Genomic DNA, 27,006 nt, shown 5'->3' with positions numbered 1-27,006 from the left:
TCAAACATTTACAAGTTTGATATATTAGATCTAACAAGAGTTTATTCCAGGCAGAAGGTTGTGAAATTTGATAAATCCTCAGAGATTATTTCACGAATATAGCAAGATGTGTTTTCAAACTTTAAAGCCTTTATGGCATGGTTTTTTTTTGGTGTGTGTGTCAAGTAAGAACATTTTTATATCATACATATGCTTTTCATTAGTTAGAAAGAGACTCAGTTTGTCATGAAAACCTTCATATGTATTTTTGTAAGGTCTTAGTGTTATGGCTTTTGATTTACAGTTTGCATGAAAATATAAATAAAACGCCTTTCACGTAGTTGCCCTTTTGTTGACTTTCTAGTAAAAGTCATTTACAGTATACTCAGGTGTTATTTAAAACACATCGATGCTTATTATTTTAAAACCTTCTTCTCATTTGACATTAACATTTTTGTTCAGTAAGTATCACAACAACTCATGTCGCTTAAGACCTTTGGGTTTCAGTTGAACACAAAAAAATGTCTGATAGTATGTAGCATGTAAAACATGTAGTTAATGTGTAGGTGAGCACACATGTCATCATTCATTTAAGTGTCACTCAAAGACAGTGCATCACCACCTATTGTAATTTAAGGATCAATTTTATTATTTTCTAACTAATAGCTATTAGGCTTTTATTCTTAAGTTTACCGCAGCATGTATTATTATTTATCCAGGATTGTCTTTGGTTCAGTTATCCAGTTTTGGAGTTTTTGACACATGTCTGCCTTCTCTTGGATATATAAAAATGGTGTTCAAAGCACCAATAAAACAAATTTGAAATATTTCCTTTCCTGATTGCTTACATCTCAGTCACACAGGCATGGAAAGGGTAGTAAAACCAGAGTAAAAGTTGTATCTCACCAAAACATTTCACAGCACTTTCACAGTTTTCACTACCACTCAGACAGTAGCTGGCAAGCGTATGCAGAAAAGTAGGCATCTTCCATGCAAGCTCCAGGCAACTGTTGCAGTCTGCTAGCTACCAAAGCAGAGATTTTTGGTGCAGCAAAAAAAAAAAAGTGATCAGTTTTAATTTTCAGCCGCCAGCAACCTCTAGTTGCTGAGAGCTAACTACTCAGGAAATACATATTTTTTTTTCCTTGCAACCTGTGGTTGCCAGATGGTTGCCAACCAGTCTCTGGGCCCGTTTAACTGTGGCATTTGCAGTACATCTCCTGTTGCATGAGGGGAGTTTTCTTCTGCAGAGTAATATAGCTGTTGGGCATAGCTCCTACTTAAAAAAGCTCAAGACAACGTTTGTGGGTCATTTTTGAGTACATGTATCACAATTTCTAGAAAGAAGTAAAAAATTACTGTTGTCATTTTTAATGTAGGGGTGAACTTTCACTTGAAAAAATGATTATCATATTAATATTCCAATTATATTATTATAACAAATTATCAAATCCTTTCTGATTTTGATATTTTCTGTGATTCGAGTTTTGAAAATTATTAAAGTTATTAATTGCTGCTCTTTCGACACATTTGTGACTTAATGTGCTGCAGGTGTGACCGAAGATCTGTCTCAAATTTATGTGTAGACACAATCTAGACATTTTTTGGAAGCAAGATAAGCCGTCTAATCGTAGCCAAAATCATCAGTCCAGCCTTCACACAGAACCCACTCCCTCCTCCATCCAGCTGGACGGACCAAACCCGCTCATTATGTCAGCACTGGGTGGGCCTTGAGTCAACCAGCAAGCGAATGTGTGTGGGTGTTGGAGGTCACTTCTGAACCTGTCAAGGTCAGGTCCCACAGCCCGGGGCTACTGGCAGTCTGGGGCTAGGCCTGGGTGTTAATCCTAGGTTGGGTGTCACTGCGGTGGGTAACACTCTGCAATTTAGTCCCCTGCTGTATCCAGGGCCTCTGGCCCCTAAGGACCACCCAGCACACTGTAGCAACTATTGACCTCAGCATCTGTGTGTGTGTTTCACAGGGAATCAGAGGGTGTTTGAATTTAATCATACCATTTATTTTTTTTCCAGTGTATGAAAGCCACATGCCTTAATGCATGTAAGCAGTAGACACCTTAAGATGGTTTGAATTTGCATGTGTGATTGTGAAATTTTTGTATTTGCATATTTGCAGCTATGTACCCTGCTTTGGTATGTTTTGAAGTTATGTTGTTCTGAAGGAGTTGTGTTGTGATCTGCCCATATTTAGGACATTTTCTGACAACAGAAAGACAGACATATTCATCCATAAGTCTGAGGAATGAGGAGAGTAATGGAGGGAGTGCAGATCTCCCACCCACAACTTATCAGTGGAGAATAAAGCTCTTTGTTCATGACCGTGTGAACACACGTGTCAAAGAAAAGCAGAAGGCCTCTCTCTCTCAGTCTCACCAGCCCAGAGAAAACACAAGAGTTCAGCTGACTCTTTGTCGGAGTGGGACAACCTCATAAATCACTGCACAGGGTTAGAGCAGTCATACCGCTGAACGACGGCCTGTTAAAGCATCTCTGACAGCCTTGATTGGGCAGGAGGTCAAAAAAGTAGACTTTTACTTTTTTGTTTAACCAAAGAAACCACATAAACATTAACATGTCTTGTATTTTTTTTACATTAGAGGTATTTAGTTGTTGCTTAAAGTCATCTAGATTGTATCAAAGAATCTAGTGGATTGGGTATCAGCCTCTAGATCTACATCGCTCATCGTCACTGATCAAGTAATCTTCAGAATGTTATTGAATTTCTTTAGCTAATTAGTTAATAATTATAAGGCATTTTTGCCCTATATCTGTTTTTCCTCAAACTGCCTAATTTTTCTTCTAAATTGCCCAAAATAGTTGATTTAATTATTTTAGACAAAAATTTTTTTTATCAGCTAAAAGAAATAATTGTTTACTTACATCTTCTCACAAATGCAGTTTACTTATTTTTCTATAAAACTGGATATCATTTTAGATTTTAAACTATTTCCTTGGGAAATATTTCAGTGGCACTTAAGAGGCATGTCCTACCTGCATAATATTGCAATAATGATTTGCTTGCCTTACATGAGGTCTGTCCAGAAAATCCAGTAACAGCAGTGTTCGTAATGTCTGTGAAAACACTATTGGCAGTTATATATTTACCACTCCTCAGTTTAGTCTGTTGCCACACTGCTTTCAGAAGCAATTCAGAAGCCCTTGTTGGGCTGCAAGAATGTACTTCTTGCACTTTTTGATCAGTCCTGGAGTTATCCAGATTAACACCGGTAATGCTGACCTCCAGCTCACACTGCAGTGGTTTGGAGTTGAGAGCGCAGCATCTACAATGAGGATTAGCACCTCTAAGACTGAGGCCACAGTTCTTATCTGAAAAGGTGTGGACTGCCTCCTCTGGGTATGACTAGTTGCCTAGTTGCTTCAAATGGCGGAGTTATCGTATCTCAGGGCACCTGTTCACAGTTCGGTGAAATATGAAGCGGGAAACTGACAAAAAAATTGGTTTAGTGTCATCAGTGATGAGGAAACTGTTTCCATCTCTTGTGGTGATTGTTATTTGTCGATCTACATTCCCGCCCTGTTGAGCTGTAGGTGGTGACAAAAAACCAAAAAAACATTTGTGATGTTTTTTTCTTCTCAGAAAAGAACTTTCCTGAAGATTACGACTCATGGAAGCTCCTCAGTATCCCCTCAGAAGAGCTGGTAGTGGCTTTGGAGAGGGAATGTGCCATTATCGGCTGGTTTCCTCCAGCCGATAATGGCATGTTGTCTGTATATATACTAACAAATTATTGTTTTAAGATGAGGCTCAATGACCTGCACACTAAAATGCAGTAAAATTAATTGTGATGCTTTTCTATGAGATATTTTGTGCATGATTACTAAAGCTAATTTGCCAGAGTAGATATAAAGTTAAGTGTAGATATAAAGACAAACAAAAGAAGAGGATGTGGAAGCCTGGAGTTCATGCTTATCTGGTGGATATGCTCCAAGTCTTTTCCCAGCAGATGATAAACCATGAGAGGTTGGATCAGGTTTGGTTGCCAGATCCTATCACTTTATCCTCTACATCTTTCCTCATTCGGTACTCCATTCAGACTTGAGTAAACAATCTTTTTTTCACCCTACCTTTTGTTCTCTGTATTTTATTCAATTTCTTTGTGGCCTACAAGTTTTGTCTCCTCTCATCTCTCTCATCCTCTTCTGTCTATTACACTCTCTTGCTCTCTCCTCTTGTCTTATCAGTGGGAGTGTAGACAGACAGTGTTATCAACACGGTGTGTGTGTGTGCTTGTTTTGACCACAGACAATAGTGGTTACTGTCTGTCTGTCTGGCTATCTGTCTATCAGACACTGGTAGAAGAGATGCTGATCACTCTGTCACTCATCCACCAGATTGCTCTGTCTCCACCGTCCTCCGCATGTCTACCACCCAACATACCATCTAACTGTCTGAACCTTTCAATTTTAGCTAGATCTGCTTTTTTAAAGAAACTATTATTGCCCAGGTTTCTTTTTTTCACTTCAACATTTTGGTGTTGAAACTGGTTGGTTGCAATCCTCATATAATGAGTTTTTCCTTCAGACAGTTTGACCTGCAGAGGATCAAACACTGCGCTGCAAACATGACAAGCACTGCTAAGTGATGCTCGGTAACCAAGCCAAAGTAACTCAAAGTGTACATTTAGTAGTCACAATGAGCGCTATCATTTTCCTAAACTGACTACGATGATTAAGGAGGTAAAGACCAAAGTGAAAAGCAGAATATGTTTTTTGGTGATGGACTGCAGACATCAAAAGTATTTGGTACCTCTTTATGTTTGTGTAGTATGATATCATAAGCTAGTGTCTGACACTGCACTGTTTAGGTTAACTCCCTGAAGGTCTTTGTACACCCCTGCACTGTATTTGTGTGCGTGTCTGCAGGTGTTTGGCAGCCAACATCAGGCTCTGCAACAGCAGAAAGGAACTCTAATGAGACACATATTTAGATATTTGGGCCTCACCACTCGACACACATAAGTGAAACAGTGAATCTGTTACTGTTCTTTCAGTACTGAGGAAATGTGGTCTTGTGTTAGTGAAAGCACATTTGGACGTGAGCAGAACGGATGTTAATGGAAGTCTGTGTGATTGTGAGTGTTTGTGTAAGTGATACTGTGTGTGCGTGCGTGCGTGCGTGCGTGCGTGTGTGTGTGTGTGTGTTTAAGATGATTTCAGGAGCTTGTGCCTGTCTATGTAATTGTATCCATTTGTGAGTATGTCTATTAGTCGTCCTGCGTGAGGAAATGGGCTCTGTATTTCCAGCCGTCGTTAAACTGAGATTCTAATTTGCTCTTTAATTAAGACACGGAAATGCATGCACGTGCACACACAACCAACTGTAACACATTCATTTGACCTTAATGTGAACTTTTTCAACTGCGTTCTTCATTTCTTTCTTTATACTCATACTTTAACCCATCTCCTTTACTTCTCCTTTGCGTTCCTGTCCTGTAAAACATTGTTTTGCTCCTGTCCTTGTCTGTGTTTCACTCTCACCCAGCTTGTCTCTCTTTTCCTTGATGGATCGTCCCATAATACCCCGGGTTAAGAGCGTTGTGTTCTGCCACGTTGCTTTCTTCCAAACGGACTGCTGTTATTTTCCACTTGCACAGATAGTGCAGCACTGTGTGCACAAAGTCAATTGTGTATTTGTAGGTGCATCTATCTTTACGTTGTAAGAATGCATATGTGTTTTCATATTGGACTGTGTGTGCATGTGTGTGCATGTGTGTGTCTGTGGCTTGGAGTTCATCCATGCTGTTTGCTGCGGCTTACTGAGCAGGAAACGTCTAATCTGTCGACTCTGTGGAGGATACGCTCACACAGGAACACACACACAAAAACACTCTGAGCTTTATTTCTTGTCTGTTTCACTTTATGTAAGGATAAAACTCTGGCAGCAGATACCTTTATTTTATTTTTCCACTTGCCGCCATGTTGACTTTTACTAACGCTCAGCGATGTTTGACAGAAATGCCTTTTTTGTGTGTGTATTTGGCTCGACATTTGCTGTGGTGCCTTTCGCAGACTTCACCACTTGATATCTGAGCTGCTACACAAGTGCTTTTGCGCTTTGTGTTGTAAAATTGTCCAAACTTGGTGTTGAGTTATACTGTAGCTGTTGAAAGTCAAACAGGAACAAATTCTACACCAAATTATCAACTGCAACGCTGCACGGGGGAAGGTCATGGACTGGGTAGCACTGGGTCCACCAGTTTTTGAGGACATAGTTTTACTAGTTTAAGTTTGACATCATGTCTGTTAACATTTATCAGCATGTATAATAGTGCTTTTGAAATGAAAAGTGCTGTTAATGTTACTAGTGACTGAGTAACCCGATCCCAGTATATTAAATGTGGGGCAAAGAATATGTCTGAGTTACTCTAGCTGTGACACAGGTTAGAAATGATGATGGTGTGCAATCTCATTATTGCACATGTCAGAAGATGGGAATGTTAATGGGGCTACAGGATAAATACTGTGATTCTTGACATTCCAGTGGCCTGTTTGACATCTTACACTTAGTTTATGCTTGCTCTACCACCCTAACAAACAAAGGCGTGCACTAAGAGTGACATCACAGTTGGTGTCTTTGCCATGATTTCATGCCTTGTTGTCATGCTGACTTTTATATCCTGGCATTAGATGTGTGGCCATGGCTGTCTTGAATACACAAATGTACAATCGTGTCAGTTTTTACCACCATTTCAGTGATGTATTGGTGCAGGAGCTCAGAGAGAGAGATGCTTCAACAGCTTCATAAGATGACACTTGTGGAGGAAGCTTAAAAACACAGCAGTGTCTTTGCATATGATTTTGACTTCTTGTACTCCTTTACCAGCACTGATGTGGAGTTTTGTGTTTTTTTTCTGAGTAGTGGTACCTGTTGTTCAGGAGAATACTGCAACAAGTCCGGCACATGCTCAGGCACTGCTTTGAACTGTGACAGGGCCGTTGTGCATTGTCTTAGTTAATATTATGATGGCTACTTTAGAGTCAGTTTTTTTGTTTTTACAGTTTTTTTTTATAGTTTTTATTTTTCACATTGTAAGTCATATAACTGCATTAACACAAGGAAATGAAATTACATTAGTGGCATTTCCTGTGTTTTCTTCCTCTTCATGGGGCATATCTATTTTAAGTTATTGGCCATGTTGGTTACTCTGAGAAATAAGTTGGCCCTGTCTATTTTAAAAAGTTCAAAATGCTGCTTTCTTTGTCCTAAACGCAGCGCACCGGAATGTTCACTGTAACCATCTTCACATTATGTTAATTCTTAGGAACATGACAATAGCTGTCAGAAGCATGTTGTTGTTGCTCATCATATATACATGATTTTAAGGGTGCTAGGTTGGTTTATGTACTGAGAATAAACTTCATTCATCAAGGACAGAATTCATTCTGAAACTTTTTCTCCTCTATTTTTTCCTTTGAACAGCATGGCAGCCAAATGTGAATCCTGGGCAGCTAATTCTTAATTCTAACTTTTCAAATGTTTGTTGCATCTCAGCTTAAATTTAAGACACAGTTGCGTTTTTTTTATGTGTCGGTGTGTGTGTTTATATGTATAAGTATATATAGTGTGTGCTCTAAATACTGCATTTCCATAGATAAGGTAGATAAGGGTATTGCTAATTTCTGTTTGTGTTTTTCTGTACTTTTCTTGGGTACTTTTCTTAGTACATGTGTGTGCATATCTTTGTGCATTTGTGCGTGAATAGATAAACATGACTGTTTGTGTATGTGTCTGTGTGTGGTTTGCAATCCCCAGAGTAACGTTAAATGTTGGCTTGTATTGGAAGCTTTGCACTCTGTGTTTGCATCTGAACAAGATGAACAAGTGAATGGATGGAAGAAATTCTAATAGAGAGAATCTTTCTTTCATAACATCTTTTATAGACTTTTTTTTTTTTGGACAGTCCAGGTTAAAGGGCCATGACGCTGTCACAAACTTGCGCCTTGTCACTGAGATGTAAACCAGGTTTAAGTGCATAAGATGCAGCAGAATGTCCCTTTTATGTGTTTCAAATAGACTCCAGACTTTATTGCAGACACCTCGGGAGGTCGTAACCCCAGCAGCTTCAACTGCAGGTTGTTTAAGGTCACCAGTAGTTCAGCTGCTGACGTACAGCTAACTAGCTGTGAAAGGGAGATGGTGTTGGCACATGAATCGATGTCCAAGTTTATAAATTTTTAAGCACCTTTTCTTTCCAGGCTTTCTGGAATCTGAGTTGCATTGGGTATTTGTTTTTAATATTTGTGTATATATTCTGTACATATCTGTGTGTAAATGTGTGTGTGTTCACATTTGCACATGTTTTTATATCTCTGTTCTGTGTGTGTGTGTGTGTGTGTGTGTGTGTGTGTGTGTGTGTGTGTGTGTGTGTGTGTGTGTGTTGGGGGGTGTTTAGGCTAAATGTGTCTTTGTATTCTCTCAGCTGGCATCAATCAGAGTGTGTGTGTGTGTGTGTAGTCGACCCACTGCCAACAATGAAGCCCTTCACCGAACCTGGAGCCTTTTATCAATACGCACACAGACGTGCACACATGCACATTTTCAGAGATCTCGAGGGGAAGGTGGATGGGGTTTTGTTTGTATCTTGAGAAGGATGAAGGTAGTCAGTGTCTGGGTGGGGCATGGCAGACATTTTGCATGAGAGTCCATGTACTTGGAGTTGCAGCTCGTGATTGTTTTTAAACTTTTATTATTTTTTTCACAATTCACAAAATTAGACTCCCAAAGATCCAAAAGAATTTTGCAATTTCTGGATTATTTATCTAAATACTCTGAGCAGTGTTCCCAAGTGTGCAGAAGTTTGCAGAATTTTACAGCTTTTTACCATATGGTTGTACAAGATGCAAGGGCAGAAGAGAGGGAAAAAAATGAAGAGAGCAAGTGAGTCAGAAATAATTTACATTCGGTCACACTTCTTTAAAAGACTTAAGCCAAGCTTATGTCTTTGTGTACTCATGAAGGTTAGACTGGGTTAGACTGGCAAGACAGTGATGAGAAATAGTTAATCATTTGGCAAGAATGTGTGTGCATGTGTGTGCATGTGTGTCTAACTTGAGAGTTGTGAATGACACGGCACCCACAGATGACCTCAGCCTTGAATGAGTGCTTGAGTCCTTTTAGGTTTACCACCAAATGAAAGGAAGTGAATTAAGACTTTAACTCTGACTGTTTACACTTAGTGTGCAAGTCTTAGAGGAGGCTCTCGTTCCCATGTACTCATGTTTGTAGTTTAGTATTACGCAAATCAAAACGGCTTACTTAAGCAATTGGTGCTTTACCCTAGCATGCACACAGATATACACTCACTCTCTCACTCACTCACTCTGTCTTTCTCTCTCTCTCCCTCTCTCTCACACACACACACACTTCATTTCTGAGTCTTCCATCTCTGTTTTCGCAGTATCAGATGGCAAGCACTGAATCCATTTGTCAAACAAACTGCTGGCGTACGTTGGCACTCAGGCCTGCAGATCACTCATTTATCTGAATACACACTCTTCCATTAGTCCCAGATCTGCTTTCACCTCTTCTTTTTCTCTCTCTGTCCGTTCATTTCTCTCCTCCTCCTCGTGCTTCTCTCATTTCCCTCCTTGTCTTCATCCGGCTTGCCCTTTCTTGTTGTCTTCTTATTCATCCGTCTTGCTCTGTCATCGCTTGTTCTCTACTCATCTCCACTCCTCTGTTATTGCAATGATACAAGGATGAAGGGACTGACCCCTCACCTGGTCCTACTGCACCTCATATATGTATTCTCTCTCTTTCTGCCTTCTACTGCTGAGCTGCGTACTTGAGTAAACGTTAGAAGAGCTTAACCCCCACTTTTGTGCTGTTTAACCTCGTGTTCATTGCAAAGCAAGTATTTCATTCCTCTTTGCTCCCCGTCTGTGTTTTTGATTCCTACAATTCTTAAGAAAACATGCCTTCAAAAATACTACCAACCGAGTGTATGGGCAAGTCATCAGAGTAAGCAGTCTCTACATATAGAGAACAATTTATTTGAACTCTACTGTGTTTCGTCTTTTTAGTTTAGTTTATTTTTAAACTTGAGAAAGAAGCAAATCTGTAATAAACAGTCTGCAAATGGGATTTCCAGTGCTCTAACAGGAGAACAGCAGTGCAGTTTGTTCAGAGAAAAAAAACTAAATCCAGTAGTCTGCAGGAAGGAGCCATAAAACACAAAGACTGAAGGGCATGGAAATAATGGACTGGGGTTTATTTCCTCCTGTTGAAGAATATATTGGTAAAGGAAAGAGTGAAAGAATCTTTAAGAAGTTGAAGAAATATTAGATAAAAATCCTAAAAGGAAGATTTCCACTGGTAACATTTAATTAATTTACAGAATTGTTGCAGAACTGTCCTGTAAGTAGTGCGTTTAAGATGTCAAAGCAATGATTTTTAAAAACATACCGAGCATACAAGGTGGGAACTTTAAGTGGGTGTTATAATGCGGATATTGAATGCAATATCTTCTAATTGATATGAGTCCTAAAGTTGTGTGATTTGCATATTACGCATTACCTTTAAGCTGAGATTTGGTTAGTTATGTAATGAATATAAATATATCTACTAACAGGTCATATATCAGTCAATGCTATTCTTCATTCCCAGGTTAAATTAGTTTCTTCAGTTGCTGTCCTGAAAGTTGAGAAATGTTGAAATCTTGAGTCCTGCCCACTTTCTGTTCCCAGCGGTTAATTCACCTGTAGTATCTTGAAGTAGCGAAATGTCAGTCACTTCCTATAATTTCTGGTCACCACAATGCTGTGAATCACTTCCAGTGTAGCTTAACTGACTACTGCTAAACTAATGTTTATATGAGTCATATGGGTCAAGAGTCTTAACCATTCAAGGGAACAGAATTGGACCCAGATGAACATACCTACTGTGACACCCTCGAGTTTTTTCACCATTTCTAACTTGGTTGCAAAAACCTGGATGTGATGAGGCTGGCTGATAACTTGTCGTTGACAGGTTGTTTGTCATGTAGCCTCACACATGAGATAATCCTCTTTTTTTGAAACGTGGTATGATTAAGATTTACGAAATAGAGTTCATTTTTTATTCATTATGTCCCAAAATAAGAGACTGAGCCCATAGACTGAGCAAGAACATGTTTAAACAGGAAATGACAGAAAGCTGTTTTCCCATAAACTTCTACTGGACCAGACGTCTTTTTGCAACTACAGCTGTCGCCCTCCGGTGGCCTTAAGATAGAATGCGGATTTACGCTCTAGCTTCATTGTAGATGTGGGTTTTTTTCTGTCTGTAAATATACTGGGTTAGATAAAAGTAGGCAAGAAAGGAAGGAAGAATCATCCTGTGTGTATAACAGTTTAACAAATGATTTGACTGTCTCTTTCATCTCTGAAAATTGTGTTTGACTTGCGTTGTAACTGGTAGTCCATCAAAAATCTTGCCACACATGTCATCTCTACACATTATTTTAAAATTGAATTATAGATTTTAAAGGCCAAACTGGAACTGTGAGATCTTAATATTGCAGCAGGGAATTGTGACCCCCGTTATAAAAATAATACACAGAGATGAAGTGGTTCAGGGTGAATTCAGGCTAACACACAATGAGAGTAATGAAGAAGCTGCAGACTCGATGCTCATAAAACTGTTTACACAGGTTGTGCCGCTGATGTTTCAAGTCTTTGGGGATAAATGGGTGTGTTGTAGAGAAAGTGACCCAGCAAAGCTTTCAGGGATGATTCGTCATTTGGTCCAGCAAGAAAAAAAGGGGGAAATCTGGCTTTTGTGTCATATTAAGAAAATATAATAATTCTGGAGATGACTCAGAAGAAAATACACAAAAATTCAAAATGACTGGAACCAGTGGTCAAGTTGGGTAGCCGGCAGATTTATGCTTTTCTTTGTTGACTTTAAAGCATGTTTATAATTTTTGACAAGTATTCAGTTTTTTTATAAAACAAACTGGCTCAAGATCAGAGGTGAACTCACAGCTCCTTAAATGCAAAATGTTGACACTGTGTTGCCTTTAGTTTTAAAAATACCATTTATGTGATTCAGGATGCTGTGTAGTCTCGCTGTGGTAAATATAGCAATGCAAACTGTTGATATATGAATGCATCATCATAACCACTGTATACAATGGTGATTCTTGTGATGATTAGGAGAGATTTACCAACTCCTGTCTCCTCCAGGTGATGGCACTGGCGGAGGCTGCAGAGGAGAACCGGGCACTGCTGGAAGAGGCGTTTGTTCGTCTGCGGAGTGCCACACACCTTCTCGTGCTCCTGCTGTCCCTGTGGCAGGGCCTGACCCCCGATCAGACCAGCATCCTGGAGGCCACACTGCTTCCTCTGCTGCAGGACACACCGCAGCTGGTACACAGTCTCTCACTCACCCACACACACACACACACACACACACACACACACACACACACACACACACACACACAGGTGGCCATTAACATGTCAGTATCTGTTCTTCCATCTGCAGCTTGCTCAGCATACATAGACCCAGCTTAAACACACTCTCTAAAAACTTTTAAAATACATTAAGTACTTCTGGTCTCTGAGGAATACACACACACACAAACGCACACACACAAACTCAATCATACATTCAGTTTTTAGCACTCAACACTCACCCGTCAGCTCTGCACAGAGTCAGAGTGTGTTCTGTGGTACCTGTTCATAATTTGACCATTAAAGCTTTCTGTGTGTGTGTGAGTGTGTGTGTGTGTGTGTGTGTGTGTGTGTGTGTGTGTGCATGCATGTTTAAATATATATAAAATACACAAATACACGCAAAAGGTCAAGGTCAAAGAAAGGTCCTAGTGTGAATAGATGGCATATTGCTCTTTAAAGAGCCTCTGACTCAGACGTCAAGCTTTGTGTGAGAGTGTGTTTGAATGTGTGTTTGTGCTTATGTGAGCGTGGGTTGTGCATGTTGCTCCGTATAAACTGCCGTGTTGACAGAGCTCCTCCATTTGCTGCAGTCAGACCACGAAAGATTTGTCACTCCATTGAGACGGCCAGTGCCCACTGTGGGTGTGTTTGTATTAGTTTTTCCATAGCTCTGATCAATCCCCTGAACCTCTCATTACCACTGTGTCTATTTTCAGCTTTCGCTAACGGCGCAGAGTTACACACATGCACACAACTGCGCATAAAATATCTTACAGTACGCACGCACTGTGATTGTAGACAGAAATAGCTTCAGAGGGTCAGTTGATGAGCCTCGAGGGACTGTGAAAGTAAGTTTGTGTGTGTGTGTTATTTTAAATGGGATTAAAGTAAATTAGTAGTAATCAGGGTCATGTCCACAACATTAAGACAAACAGGTGGACTGAAGGGTTATTTTAGGAAATTTACCACATTATCCGATGCAGTGCTGTGACAACATCTATCGAGATGCCAGTGGAGTTTTTATTAAGTTATTAGAATATTTATTTTTCTTTGTGTAACGTGTTATTTTGGCTTATTGGCACTTCTTTTGTTTAGAGGGAATTGTTGTTATTATTATTCAAGTCAACATTTTGCAAACTCTTCTTTCAAAAAACACTGAATCTTCATCTTGACTTTTTACCGTTTCTGTGGGTGCACTGGCAAGGTCATTCCAGGTGAGTACAGGTCCGTCACTCAGTTATTTCCAGGATTGTCACAGATATGAATAAAGTCTCTGAGGAGAATGGGGGTGGAACAGCTGGATTAAAGAAAAGAGAGAGAGCCAGTTAAAGGAGAAAGACAGAGGGAGGAGAGGTAGAAGAGTCAAGGCTATAGTTTGGTGCATAATCCAAGTCCAACTCTGTTTTTTTCCAGCATTTATTCTCTATTGACGCTATCAATTCTTCAGCCAAAATGAACGATTGGCTAACTTAGTTAAATATTTTTCCATCTTGAATTCATTAGTAAATTCCTACGTACTCTTCTGTTACCCATTACCCATTTATTGGATCTTTTTCAAATGCGGAACTTCTTTTATTTTTCAGTAAAAGTGCAATTTTTATAATTTCAGTTCAGTCTCACTGAGCAGTTTTACCCGCGGAGATGATCCTGATCGAGATACTGTTTTAGGAGAGCAAACTCCAGCACACCCAAAGTTCCAAAGATCCCAAAGTTCTGTTAGTCCACTCATTTAAAATAATAATAAACAAATAAACATGCAATTAAAATGCTTCCTGCAAGGTATGTCCTAGGACAGGACAGCAATGTGGCTGCTATTCATAGGCTGCTGCCATTCTGACCCAGATACTTGTGCATACAGTTCATTGCCAGTGTGAACGATGGATGGAGCCACGCTGACATCCATCACGAGACGGTGGATTTATAATTTATCAGCTGATGCTAATTAGCTTAGTTAGCAAACTAAATTCATAAACTATATGGCTACAATCCACAGACATGCATATCAGGTAACTGGTGCTCAGACTAAAAAAATCCTGGAATTTTACTCTCCAAAACCAAAGCAATAACTTTTTGGATGCTCTGTTCCACAGAGTAAGCCATAACATTAGTCAGGTAATCCATTAAAAATTCTCAAAAAGGCATAAACGGTGCACACATGCACACACACACACAGTAAAGAGGTCCGGTTTAATGACTACACCAGGTGGATGAGTTGTAAAAAAAAATTACCAGAGTATTTATGATGGGGTAACTGTCCATAGAGGCCAAAAGCATTTTTTACCAGGCTGTAAATATGCTTTTTGATGCTGTAAAATTGGCCATTTTAACCTGGCCGTCTATGGGGAATGTCTCCCTTTTGGAGCCAGCGTGAAGTGGCACCTAGAGGAACTGTAAATTTTGCCACTTGTGCATTTGCTTCATTTTCAGCTCTGGAGTTTTCCACTTGGTTTCAAAACAATGACATTTGAAGTTGAACTTTATTTTGGGGATAATGATGAATCACAGGTAGTGGAGCTCATATTGAACAACAATTGTTGTCCACTTTAAAAAATCATGTTGCACCGCTTACCATTGAACATGCTCCTGTTGCTGCTCCTGACCTGTTGCTGCACCTCTGAGACAGAAGATTGTAGAAGACTGAAATATAAAAGTTGGGTCATTATGACAAAGGAGATACTATACACAGCAATCTCTGCTCACTGAAACACAGAATAACTAAAATATGTAATACAATACCAAATGACCCATGTCCTAGTATACATTTACTTTCATATTATGTGACTGGAAAGCACAAAGAGCTCCAAGAATGGCGAAAATCTGTGGCAAAGTTTATGCTTTAAAGGATATTTGGAATTAAGAAGAGGAGTTCTTTTGAGTGCAGGCTCATTACACTGCTTTTTATCTGAAAGAAAATAGAAATATTTATAATAACAAGGTCAAAAAGGAGGAGGAGGTGGAGAAAAAAGAGGAGAGGGAGGAACACCAGAGGAAATGCATCTGTGGGGTATCTAACGAAACGTCTCATTTAGTTGCAGCCAAGCAGAACACCTCCTTTTTCTCTTCATGCATTCCTCCCTCCGTGTCCTCCTCCCTCTCTGCTCTCTTTCCCACTTTTCATCCTCATCTCACTGCTCATTGTTTTTCTATTCTCTATTTTTAACACCAGCAGTGTTACCACTCTCCATCATCCCTCTTGCTTTTTTTGTTTTGTTTCTACAATACTGCATTCTTTACCCTCTTTTTCTCACTTTGTCAAGACCTCCTGCTTCTGCTTTAATTTCTTATCCTGTCCTTCCTTCTCACATTATTTTACTCCCAGTTTCTTGATACAGTCATAATGCCAGTCTTGCTCAGGCTTCTCACTCTCTGAACTAATACTATAGATCCTAAACTATACATCAGCCATGACTTTAAAACCAATGATAGGTGAAGTCATTACCACCGATCGTTTTGTTTTATTGTAATACTCTGGTCGGAAACCTTGTGACTTGCCACTGATGTAGATGTCACTTCAACATGTACCGACTATTCAACGCTACAGACCAAAAACACCCCCAATACTAAAAGCACTCCCCATCAAGACACTGTGCCCCAACATGCGCATATATATATATATATATATATATATATATATATATATATATATATATATATATATATATATATATATATATATGTATATAAGTTCTGAAATGGCTATAGGAACAAGACATGACCAGATGATTCCAGTCTCAGCAAACATGTGCAAAAGGAGCTGGAACAAGTCACATCCACAGAAGCTCCGATCTTTAGTCCACAGGATCTAAAGGATCCAATGCCAGCACTCTAGTGACAGACACCAAAGGACACCCCTCAAGAATGTCCTTGAGGGGTGGGGGTTTGTTAGGGTTCCTGGGTGGTTCACCCAGTGTTTTCAGTTTATTCATGTTCCCTCTTTAGTTTCCATGTTCACATTTCCTGTTTCATTATGTTAGCCCTTGGTCATCCTCTGTGTCATTAGTTAGATTATGTTCAGCTGTGTACTCACCGGTCTCTCATCATCATCATTACCATCAGCCTGTGTATTTAAATCCTCAGTTTCCTCCTGTTCATCGTCTTGTCATTGGTGTGATGTTGTCACTGCTGTCTATTCCGCATGTTTGCCTTTCAGTTCAGATCAGTCAGTCAGTCTTCTTCCCTGTTCTGTTCATCTGTTCATCCTGCCATTGCAATAAACACCCTTAATCCTCACCACGAGTCCTGCGTTTGGGCCTCCTCTTCTCCACATCTGCACAGCAAACCCTGACAGGGTTGAGATATGGGTGTCCATGTCTCAACAGATATAGCTATAAATATTAATGTTGTATACTATCACTTTATAGCTCCTGAAAGTGTTTTGTAGCCTTAAATCGCACCAGAATCAAGTCAAATGGTTCTATAAACATTTCAATGATTTAAAGACATTTGAAAGAGAATTTTTCCCAATCAAGATAGGGTCTTTTGGGGTTTTTTGTATTTAACCATAATTTTGGGGGTCGGCAGCATGGACACTAATGTTTGTGAATGCGATAACCTGAAAACAAGGCGACATAGTATTTTTACATTCATACCATAGGTCAGGGGTGTGTAACTCCAGGCCTCGAGGGCCGGTGTCCTGCAGGTTTTAGATATCTCCCTGGGTCAACACACCTGAATCACATGATTAGTTCATTACTAGGCCTCTGGAGAACTTCAGGACATGTTGAGGAGGTCATTTAGCCATTTAAATCAGTTGTGTTGGTTCAAGGACACATCTAAAACCTGGATTTGCCCACCCTGGCCATAGGTGCATCTTCTTAAAAACCCTGGTTGAGTTTAAGTTTCAGTGACCTAGGCCTCAAGGTGAAGGTCAGAGGTCATAATTCTACAATTTAAAACAAACTGTTCCACTTTTCAAACCTGTTTTTTGACATACTTAATAACTTGCTGCTCAGGCTGAACTAGATTTTGTGTATCTAATTATTATGAAATGAAGTGGTTATATTTGTCCAGAATTTCTTCCTTCACATTATAGGAAGAAATAGGATCTATAGTCAAACCACAGGTTTCTTTATAACATAATAGGCCTTCTGACTCTGAGAGCTTCTGATTGTCAGTAAGTAAGCATTTACAGTAAATAGATGTATTAAAGTTGATTATACCCAGAAGTTAAGGAAAGTAGCTGATACTGTACTAAATCCACTCTTGATTTGGTCTTAGGATGATTGTGTGGGTAATGTTTCCCCCTGAGACTGACTGTATGGCATTGTTCTCACAGAGCCGTAACTCCGGTCTCTCAAATGACATTCGCAGTCTTGATGAGGATATCAGGACTGCAGAGGGATTGCTTTCTGAACCTTTACCTGTCTCTTTGGGAGTCCTCCAAGGTTGTGTGCTAGACTCTGTTATAATTTATGTATTGCCAGCCTGTAATTTTGCAGTTACGCCCGGGGTTTCTCCCTTTGTCAGACCTGATATTCCTGATGCAGTCCATAGGCTTTTTGAGGAAACTATTTAATAAGGAAAAAAGGAAAAAAAAGGTTTGTCTTTGTTGGTACTTCAACAGTGGAACATTGAAGCTATACAGGTTTAAAGGTCAAACTAGTCATAACTCGTTCTCTTTGTCTAAGCTAATAATACCACATGTGCTTTATTTTAATGTGTTTGTTTGTAATGCGGCTTAAAGGAGTGACTCCACAAATACTTTTCAATCACGAGCTGTTAACAATTTAGCATCCATTTCTCTCACTCAGTGATGTGATTGGTATTGCTCTCACTGAATATCAGCTTTTTTCTGCACTCAAGAAAAAACGAGGTAAAAATGGTAAAAATTTTAACGTTTTGGATAATCATACAGTCAGTGTTGTTCAACAGGGTACTTTTATTTACTGATGTATTCTGTGTCTGTACAGTGTCAATATACACAAAACTAAAGCTTTCCACTCTGAAGTGTTGGTAAAAGTTCAAAAAGATTCCTTTTTGCTATCATAAACACACAAGTAAAATAGAAGCTCTGTCATGCTTCTTTGCTGCACTTGTACAACTTCTCTTTTCAAAACATCTTCAAAGATGACCAAATAATACAAAACCTCTCTTGTTTCTTGGTACAGAAAACAAATTCCTCTTCTATTTCTGCATTAGTGGGAACTTTGCCGTAATTTATCGCCCTGGCCTTGATCCAAAGCCGCTCAGCTCCACCTTTCTTTGCTTCCTTTCTTCTCCTTCAGGAGGATGAATGTCTGCAGTTTAGGTTTAGAGACGTTTAATTTTCTTCCGCAGCATGTGGAACGTATGTTTCAGCGAGCGCGTGCATGAGCATGCCAAGTTTCCACAGGAACCTGCAGTTATGTTGTTCCAAGTATTTGATAACCTGGTGAGGTATTGTTGTAAGAATAGGTCACCCACCTCCATCTCGCCTCCTCCTACTCCTCCTCTTTAATTTTTCTCCTTCCAGACTCGTCCAGTGTCTTTTCTTTACTCTTGTATTTGCTCATCTTTCGGCTTTCCACATGTTTAATTTTTTCTGGTGTCTGCCTTTCCCTCCATCATCATCTCATCTCCTTCTCCCCCCGTTCTCTCTCTTGCTCTTTCGTCCTCTTTAGCTCTCTCTCTCACACTCCTGCATTCTCTCTCTCTCTCTTTCCTCTGTCTCTGTCTGTATCTCTCTGTCATCATCATTACAGGGTTGATTACCTGTCATTATGGCTCATTAGGGGCCTATCAGCATGGCGGCAGGCAGGGGAACGAGAGGTGGGTGGGGGGGTTAGGAGGGTGGAGGGGTACCTGTCAACACACCCTTACCCTCCCAACACACACTCATGCACATACCACATCATCCTCAGACCTACCCATCTAAATCACCCATTCAGATGAGTGAGTCTCATCACTGGTTTTTAGTAGGATGAGTTGGGTATATTCGTGTATGTATGCGTGGGGGAAGGATGAGAGATGGCAAACGGGGACAACAAGAGACCAAACCCTCCTCACTGTTTCATTACTGTGGCTTTGCGTGTGTGTGTTTTTTCTTTCGATTCTGAATGTCTTATCATTTTCTTGCTCTCTCATAAATGTCAAAATTCAACAGGGCATCAAATTAAAAGGCTAAAATTGTTTATTCTAACTATTTGTCTCTTTTTCATCACCTTTCCAAAGTCTTGCACTCATGGTTCTTTCCTCCTCATTTCTCACTCTTTTTATGAGTGGATCTGTTTAATGTATTCTGTTATGCACAATTTTTATCCTCTATTCTTTGCTCTAGCCTCTTTTTGCGCCATCCCTTTTTTACTTTAGTGAAGCACAAATCTAACCTCACACCTTCCAGTCTTAGTTCTACACTCTAAACTTGTGTTTTTTGTTATTAACTAGCAATCTGATAGTATTTATTATTTTTCTCTGAATGTTGATTTTTTGTTTCTGAAAACTTACTAAGAGAGTTAGTAATACAGGTCTTCTGTGTCCATTATGTCATTCTTCTTTCAGCTTGCATCTCAATAATTTAAGCATACACTACCAGTCAAAAGTTTGAACACACCTTCTCATTTAAGGGTTTTTCTTTATTTTTACTACTTTCTACTTTGTATATACATACTGAAGACATGAAATATATGAAGCAAGATATATGCAATTATGTAGCAAAAAAGAATTGATAAATAACTCTAAACTTGTCTTAAATTTTAGATTCCTCAAAGTAGCCACCCTTTGCTTTGTTGACAGTGCTGCAAACCCTTGGCCTTGATGATTTAGTCACCTGAAATGTTTTTCAGTTCACAGGTGTGCCTTGTCAGGGTTCATTTGTGGAATTTCTTGCCTTCTTGGTTGGGACCATCAGTTGTGTTTTAGTCAGGTTGTTACCCAGCTGACAGCCCTATTTGACTACTTTTAGAATTCATATTATGGCAAGAACCAATCAGCTAAATAAAGAGAAACAACCATTCATTGTAAATTCAAAATTGCTAAAACTTTGAATGTGTCCCCAAGTGCAGTTGCAAAAACCATGAAGCGCTACGATAAAACTGGCATACACGAGGACCGTCGCAGGAATGGAAGACCAAGAGTCACCTCTGCTGTTGAGGATAAATTCTTCTGAGTCACCAGCCTCAGAAAGCGCAAGTTAACAGCACCTCAGATTAGAGCCCAGATAAATGCCACACAGAGTTCCAGTAGCAGACACATCTCTACATCAACAGAGGAGACAGCGCGAATCAGGCCTTTATGGTCAAATGGCTACTAAGAAACCACTACTAAAGAAGGCAAAAAGGAGAAGAGATTTGTTTGGGCCAAAAAACACAAGGAATGGACATTAGACTAGTGAAATCTGTGCTTTGGCATGAGATGGACCCCAGAGTGAAGGTAAAAGGGCAAGCAAGTGCTCAGGATCTCTGGGAACTCCTTCAAGACTGTTAGAAAACCATTTCAGGTGACCACCTCATGAAGCTCATTGAGAGAATCCCAAGAGTGTGCAAAGCAGTAATCAAAGCAAAGGGAGGTTGCTTTGAAAAATCTAAAATATTAAACATGTCTTGACACCTTCAATGAGAATCTACAATGTAAATAATCATGAAATAAAGAAAAACCATTAAATGAGAAGGTGTATCCAAACTTTTCACTGGTAGTGCATAAGGTAAGCTTCCTATTTTTTTCCACAGGGTTGGGAAGAGAGCTGTGATGCCGCCGTCTCCCACCTCCTACGGACCTGCTTGTCACAGAACCCGAAGGACCAGGCTACTTCTCTGGCACAGACAGGAGGATCAGTGCTGGGCCTCCCCAGTGACACTGCCCGTCTCAAGAAGCACATCACCCTGCTTTGTGAACGAATCGGCAAAGGAGGGCGTCTCACCCTGGCCTCTGAGGCTAATGTCCAGGTCCCTGCTCAGGTCCAGAATCTTGCTGTTCCTGGTGAGTCATTGGTTTAATTGTCTACATTCCACTTAGACTGACTCAAAATTAGACTCAGAAATTCCTTTTTAATACATTTAGGACTGGATGAGGCGACCCTGAGCCATCTTTTAGTTATGCTACTAAATACTCAGGTTGCCAGGGTACTTCAAGGCCATTGATGCTGTAAATTAGCACTGTATAAATAAAAATGAATTAAACTTAAGGTAGCCCTATTTAAAGGTTATTACTCTGCCTCTCTGTTCAGTTGTTGGCTTTGGTATTTTAGATAAATGCAACCATGGGATTATGGGATGGGAACTTCCCATTCATCATTTTAGTCAAAATACTTTAATTCTGCTGTTTCTTGCAGAAAACAAACAGTTCCAGCAATGTAAATACTGAAAGATCCAACTAAAGTATCAAAGAATTTGGGAGGGAACTGCATTGCTACCAGATTGCTGACTGAACAGTTTCAGTGGTAAAATCAGTGGTGTGTGTGTGTGTGTGTGTGTGTGTGTAGGTAGGTGGGTGTGTGTGTGCCCGTGTGTTGTAATCTGTGCATGTTATACTGTGCGGGTGCTGGTGGACAGCCTTGTAAGCTGGTCCCTTGGTGCAGATTTTAAGGCTCAGCAGGCAAAAACATGGACCCTATTCATTTAACACCTTACAGCCAACACAGAGACTCGTATTTAAATGCATCAGTACACACACCCTCGAAAATGATATACACAGGTATGTGAAAAAAATAATAAATAATACCACTGCAAACAGGTACACATACACCGCTGCATGAGTTACACAGTGCAGGCACATGCATAAAAAATATACACTCACATAATTTTTGCAAGGTAGACACTCGTAAAATCATGCATATACATGCAAATACATAAACTCTTTCACTCAGGCACCTTATGGATCATTTACTCTTGGCAGAAGTTTTAAAGGACTTTTTGACAGATCATCAGTTACACTCTGCAAGCCCAACCCCTACTGCCTTTCTTACCTACTTATCCTCTTCCTTCTCTTAACTCTCTTTTACAGTAAAAACCAAAATGTACACCCACCGGTCACTTTAGGTATGCTTTGCTACTATTGGATTGGACCTTCTTTTGGCTTAATTCTTCATGGCACAGATTCAACAAGGTGCTGGAAACATTCCTCAGAGATTTTGGTCTATATTGACATGTTAGCGTCACACAGTTATTGTAGATTTGTTAGCTGCACCTCCATGATGTGGTCCATTTCACCACATCCCACATCCTATTGGATTTAGATCTGGAGGCCATTTAAGCACAGTGAAGACACTGTCATGTTCAAGAAACTAATTTGAGATGATCTGAGCTTCTTGACATGGTGCTGGAAACAGCTAAAAGAAGATGGGTACACTGTGGTCATAAAGGGATGGACTAGCCAGCAATAATACTCAGGGGACGCTGTGTAAAAGCGTCCCCTGATGCTCAACGATGCTCAGTTGGTTCTAATGGTCCCCCACGCCCTTACAAAAGGAACAGCAGCCTGAACTGTTAATACAAGACAGGCGAATCCATGCTTTCATGTTGTTTATGCTAAATTATGACCGTGCTATCCGAGGCAGCAAAAATCAAAACAAATCAGCTCTTCTGCTCTTCAACAGTCTTCTGTTGGTAACCCAGTGCAAAGTGTAGCCTCAGTTTTCTGTTTTTAGCTGACAGGATTAGAACCCATTGAGGTCTTCTGCTGGTTATTTGAGTTACTGTTGGCTTCCTATCACTTCTCAATCCCGTATCATTGGGTCAATAGATATTTGTATTAACAGACAGTTGAACAGGTGTATCTTTTGTATGTTCAGTATTTTTTATGTCTAGTTCTGTTTGACCAAAACCAACCAAATTTAGTTTAAAATTGACAGTTTGATTCTTTTCAGTAAAGACATGTTCTGTCTTATAAAAAGAAGTGGTTAATTCCTGGAAATCTGCATATTTTGCTGGTGTAATTTATCAGTGAAGATGTGGCCTAATAGCATAGGGGACATGACAGTGCCTGGTTTCCCAGGGCCATGTTTGCTTGTTTGCTTTTTATTTATGTATATTCTAGGGTCTAGGGACAAGGCACGTTAATCAACATAATTAATCAATGTATGAATATGCAAGTCATAGCCACAGTATTTAGTTTAAATTCTTGTTCCCTTGCCAGATGTTAAATCAGTTCATTTGAGTTTACTGCAGAGTCTTTGTCTGATCCACAACTCTTTCCTCAGTGCTGCTGACACTTACTGTCCAGCAGTTTTAAGGTAAATGTGTAAATGTGCATGGCCGCATGAGGAAGTTGTAATCCTCCACATACACCATGAGATTTGTGGATCCATTTGTTTTTGAGAATTAGTACTGTACTATGTGTGTGTGTGTGTGTGTGTGTGTGTGTGTGTAAGTGTAAGTGTAAATGTGTGTTAGAGAGGGAAACAGAGAAAGAGGTCTATAAAGTGTTAAAGGCATGTTTATAAGTGATTATAGTGATTACAGTAATTCGGCGCATAGTTCAGTGGAGCAGAAGTCGGTCAATAAAGTGTGTGTGTGTGTGTGTGTGTGTGTGTGTGTGTGTGTGTGTGTGAGGGAGAGAGAGAGAGAGAGAGAGAGAGTGAATGTGTTTGTATTTACGTTTTCTTGTCATGCGGTCTCTCCTTTCTCTTTTGGTCTTCTGCCAAAATTGACACAGATGTAGACACCACATACACACACACACACACACACACACACACACACACACACACACACACACACACACACACAGAGCACTGCAGTAAACAGACGTTCGCTAACCCTCTCAGATGTTGCTTTTTCACCCGGCCGTAAACATGCACACTTGTTTACGTTTCCAACAACACCGACAGCAACCGTTTTACTCCAAGACCACAGAAACACACACAAACGCATACACACTGAAATACCGCACAATAAGTCTCACTTCATTGGTAGGGAAACCCAACAAAACACACACACCCACTTCTAAGCACATTATCGTCTCTGCTTGTCTTTTCCAGAAGTATAGAGAAGGGAGGACCAGGTTTGGTTCATGCTGGTTGGTCAAAGGCTCAAAATCTAGTTGAAGGCAAACTTTAAAATCTTCTTGGATTTCATTTAAAAAATAAAATCTGTTGCAGTATGCAGACATAATGAGAATAGAGCCCATTTGGTCAATGGATAATGAAATATCTCTCTTGTAATAAATTCTTGTTCTGGACGTCACTTCAGCTACTGGAAAATTACAGGAGGTGGAACGGGCCCGTGGAGTGGGAGCTCAGAGAAATCTGGTGATGCATATCCCATATACACTATAAATACTAGTATTCCAGTTACTAATTACTGGTTGCTATTTACACAGGCGGCAATGTTTAGAAACACAAACCAGCAGTTTTTTAAAAAGGTTAATCTAGTTTTACTGTAACCATTGATCTGACTTGTTCCACTGTATGTTTTGGTTTATTGGTTTCTGCATACTGTAGTCTGTGAAGTATAGATATAAATCCTGTAGTATAGTAGGGCATGCAAGCCAGATATAACAGTTACAGTATATCAATACATAAAGGACATATTCAGAACATTAATATATTCTAACTGCTGTTAAGATTTATCTGGCTAACATGTATCCCACCGTATCTCTGGTTGTCTGTATGTTTTTTCACTCCATCATGTGACCTTGTGTCTTACCCTGATGACATCATTTGGACCAACTTGAAGCTTCAGCAGCTGTACTTTGTACACATACACACACCTGCTGAAATCAGGACTGTTTATCACATGGTTCATTAGTCAGCGCGCTGTCAGCATAGCTCTTCCTTCAGCTAAAGAGGTGTGTATATAGATGCCTGCTCCCACCCACACACATACATACACTATCTAAACAAGATGACAAGATGAATAAGTTATTTGACTGCATGAGCAATATTTTTTTTTCCACAAAAAACTCATTATTGTCGTCAATCCCATCTGTGCGCTATGTCCTGTTTATTCTGGTGGTTTCTTCACTGAGGAATCTGCAGTTCATCTATATTAGTCTTTTTTTTAATCAATGGCTGATCTCTTGTTTATCTTATTCTGTTGTACACTGCTGTTTTTGTTTCTTTTCTCTTTTTACATTATGCCACATGTTCCACTAATGAATCAAACCCTGTTTTATTTCCAGCATTTAGCATTTTAACATCCTCACTTTTTTCCTTTCTTTTATACTCCTCTCCTAATGAACTCAGAAGAGATCGCTTATATTCACAGTCCAGTTAAAGCAAGCAGACACTCTATACACACACACACACTCACCCCTATAGCACAAGTGTGTCGCAGTTATTTTCACAGTGTTCCACTGGTAGCTGTGGTTTGGGGCCTGCATCTATTTTAGACTTAAAGAGAGAGGAAAAGATGGGCTGTGTTTGCATGAGCGTGCACACACATGTATGTATGTCTGTGTGTGCATGTGGAAGGTCGGAAGACACAGCACAGATTGAACTACACGTGTGTAAGTGTAGGTCATGTTTTCTGTGTGTTCCTGTTCAGCTGTCTTTGTTCTCTTGCTGTGGTGTTCAAATTGAAGAGTTTTCCTCCACGATGCTATATTTAAAACAGCAGAGTTCTATTTTTAGAAGAGATTGAACCGTTTACTGAAATTTGTTTAGTAATTCACACTTAGTGTTTTTTAGGCAGGAAGCTATAAGAATTCTTTCCTGAGCTGTTAAATATTCATTGCCTAAAATTGCTTGTTTACATTTGTTTTGAGTTTTTAGTGATTTTATTGCAGTGGAAAGAAATTGTTTGCGGGAACAACTCATAATGTATTTTTTCGAGGTGCTTTTGCCGTACTCACATGTGGTTTGTAAGTTTAGACTGTGAAGACTAGACAAAAGATACCAGGTGTCTGATTCAAGCACACAACTTTTTTTAAAGAATCACACTTCCTGGTTTTTGATGTGTGTTTTCAAAAGAATATTACTTTGAGGCTGTGTGTGTGCAGAAATGTGCAGGTCTAATGTACTGAACGTTTATATATATCTGTGCGTACAAATGTGTATATTGACGGGGGAAAAAAACGTAAAAGACCACAGCCAAATTGCTGGTAACCACAGCGGCATAGTATCACCCCCATCTTCAAACCGCAGCCCAGAATAAAGCAGGAATGCACTGGTGTCTCCGTACTGCAAACCAAGAAAGAAATGTCTATTGAAAGCAGCTTAACCCCTCAACCAAGCTGCCCAAACTGTTCCAAAACTGTCCTAAAGCAGCCCCAAACTGTCACAGACTGGCCCAAATGGTCCCACGCCGTCCCACAATGTCTCAAATCATCACAAAATGGCTTAAACTTTCTTCAAGCTGTCCTCAAATTGTTGTTAAGTGACCCAAACCATTCCCATATATATACAAACAGACCCACAAATGCTCAGATTGTCTCTTAGGCTGAACACATTTTCCAAACGTCCAAGACAATTTCCCCAACTATGTCTCCTAAACTTTTCTTGTACCTCCTAATAAGCGCTAAACTTCTATTTGTTTTGGGGTATTTTCAGATTCAGGAGTTGTATAGATATTTTCTGTGTAAGCACAGAAAATAGAAGCTTTAACAGGCAGAAGAGCTGACCATGCCGTTCCCATTTGGGAATCCATTCAGAATGAAGTATAGATTATGATAACTGTTATTTATACTGCTAATACTACTTATGCTTACACGTTTTCTGCTATTGCTAGTACTAGTAGTAGTAGTAGTAGTAGTAGTAGT

General features: G+C 39.7%; 1 protein-coding gene across 4 annotated transcripts in view; it reads left to right on the top strand.

Moving 5' to 3' along the window:
* Positions 1 to 27,006, top strand: part of bbs9 (Bardet-Biedl syndrome 9) — a 168,768-nt gene that overhangs the window by 77,050 nt on the left and 64,712 nt on the right. For 3 of the 4 annotated variants that reach the window (XM_003450309.4, XM_019364688.2, XM_019364689.2), the window contains 2 exons: positions 12,184 to 12,366; positions 21,039 to 21,288. In XM_003450309.4, the coding sequence (XP_003450357.1) occupies positions 12,184 to 12,366; positions 21,039 to 21,288 (433 nt within the window). Of the gene's footprint in view, positions 1 to 12,183; positions 12,367 to 21,038; positions 21,289 to 24,983; positions 25,096 to 27,006 lie in introns of all 4 variants that reach the window. The other variant, XR_003222283.1, reaches the window with a different exon arrangement.

This window comes from Oreochromis niloticus, linkage group LG11, assembly GCF_001858045.2.
Source record: "Oreochromis niloticus isolate F11D_XX linkage group LG11, O_niloticus_UMD_NMBU, whole genome shotgun sequence".
Lineage (NCBI taxonomy): Eukaryota > Metazoa > Chordata > Actinopteri > Cichliformes > Cichlidae > Oreochromis > Oreochromis niloticus.
The sequence above is the reverse complement of the archived record's forward strand: the minus strand, read 5'-3'. Positions and strand labels throughout refer to the sequence as shown.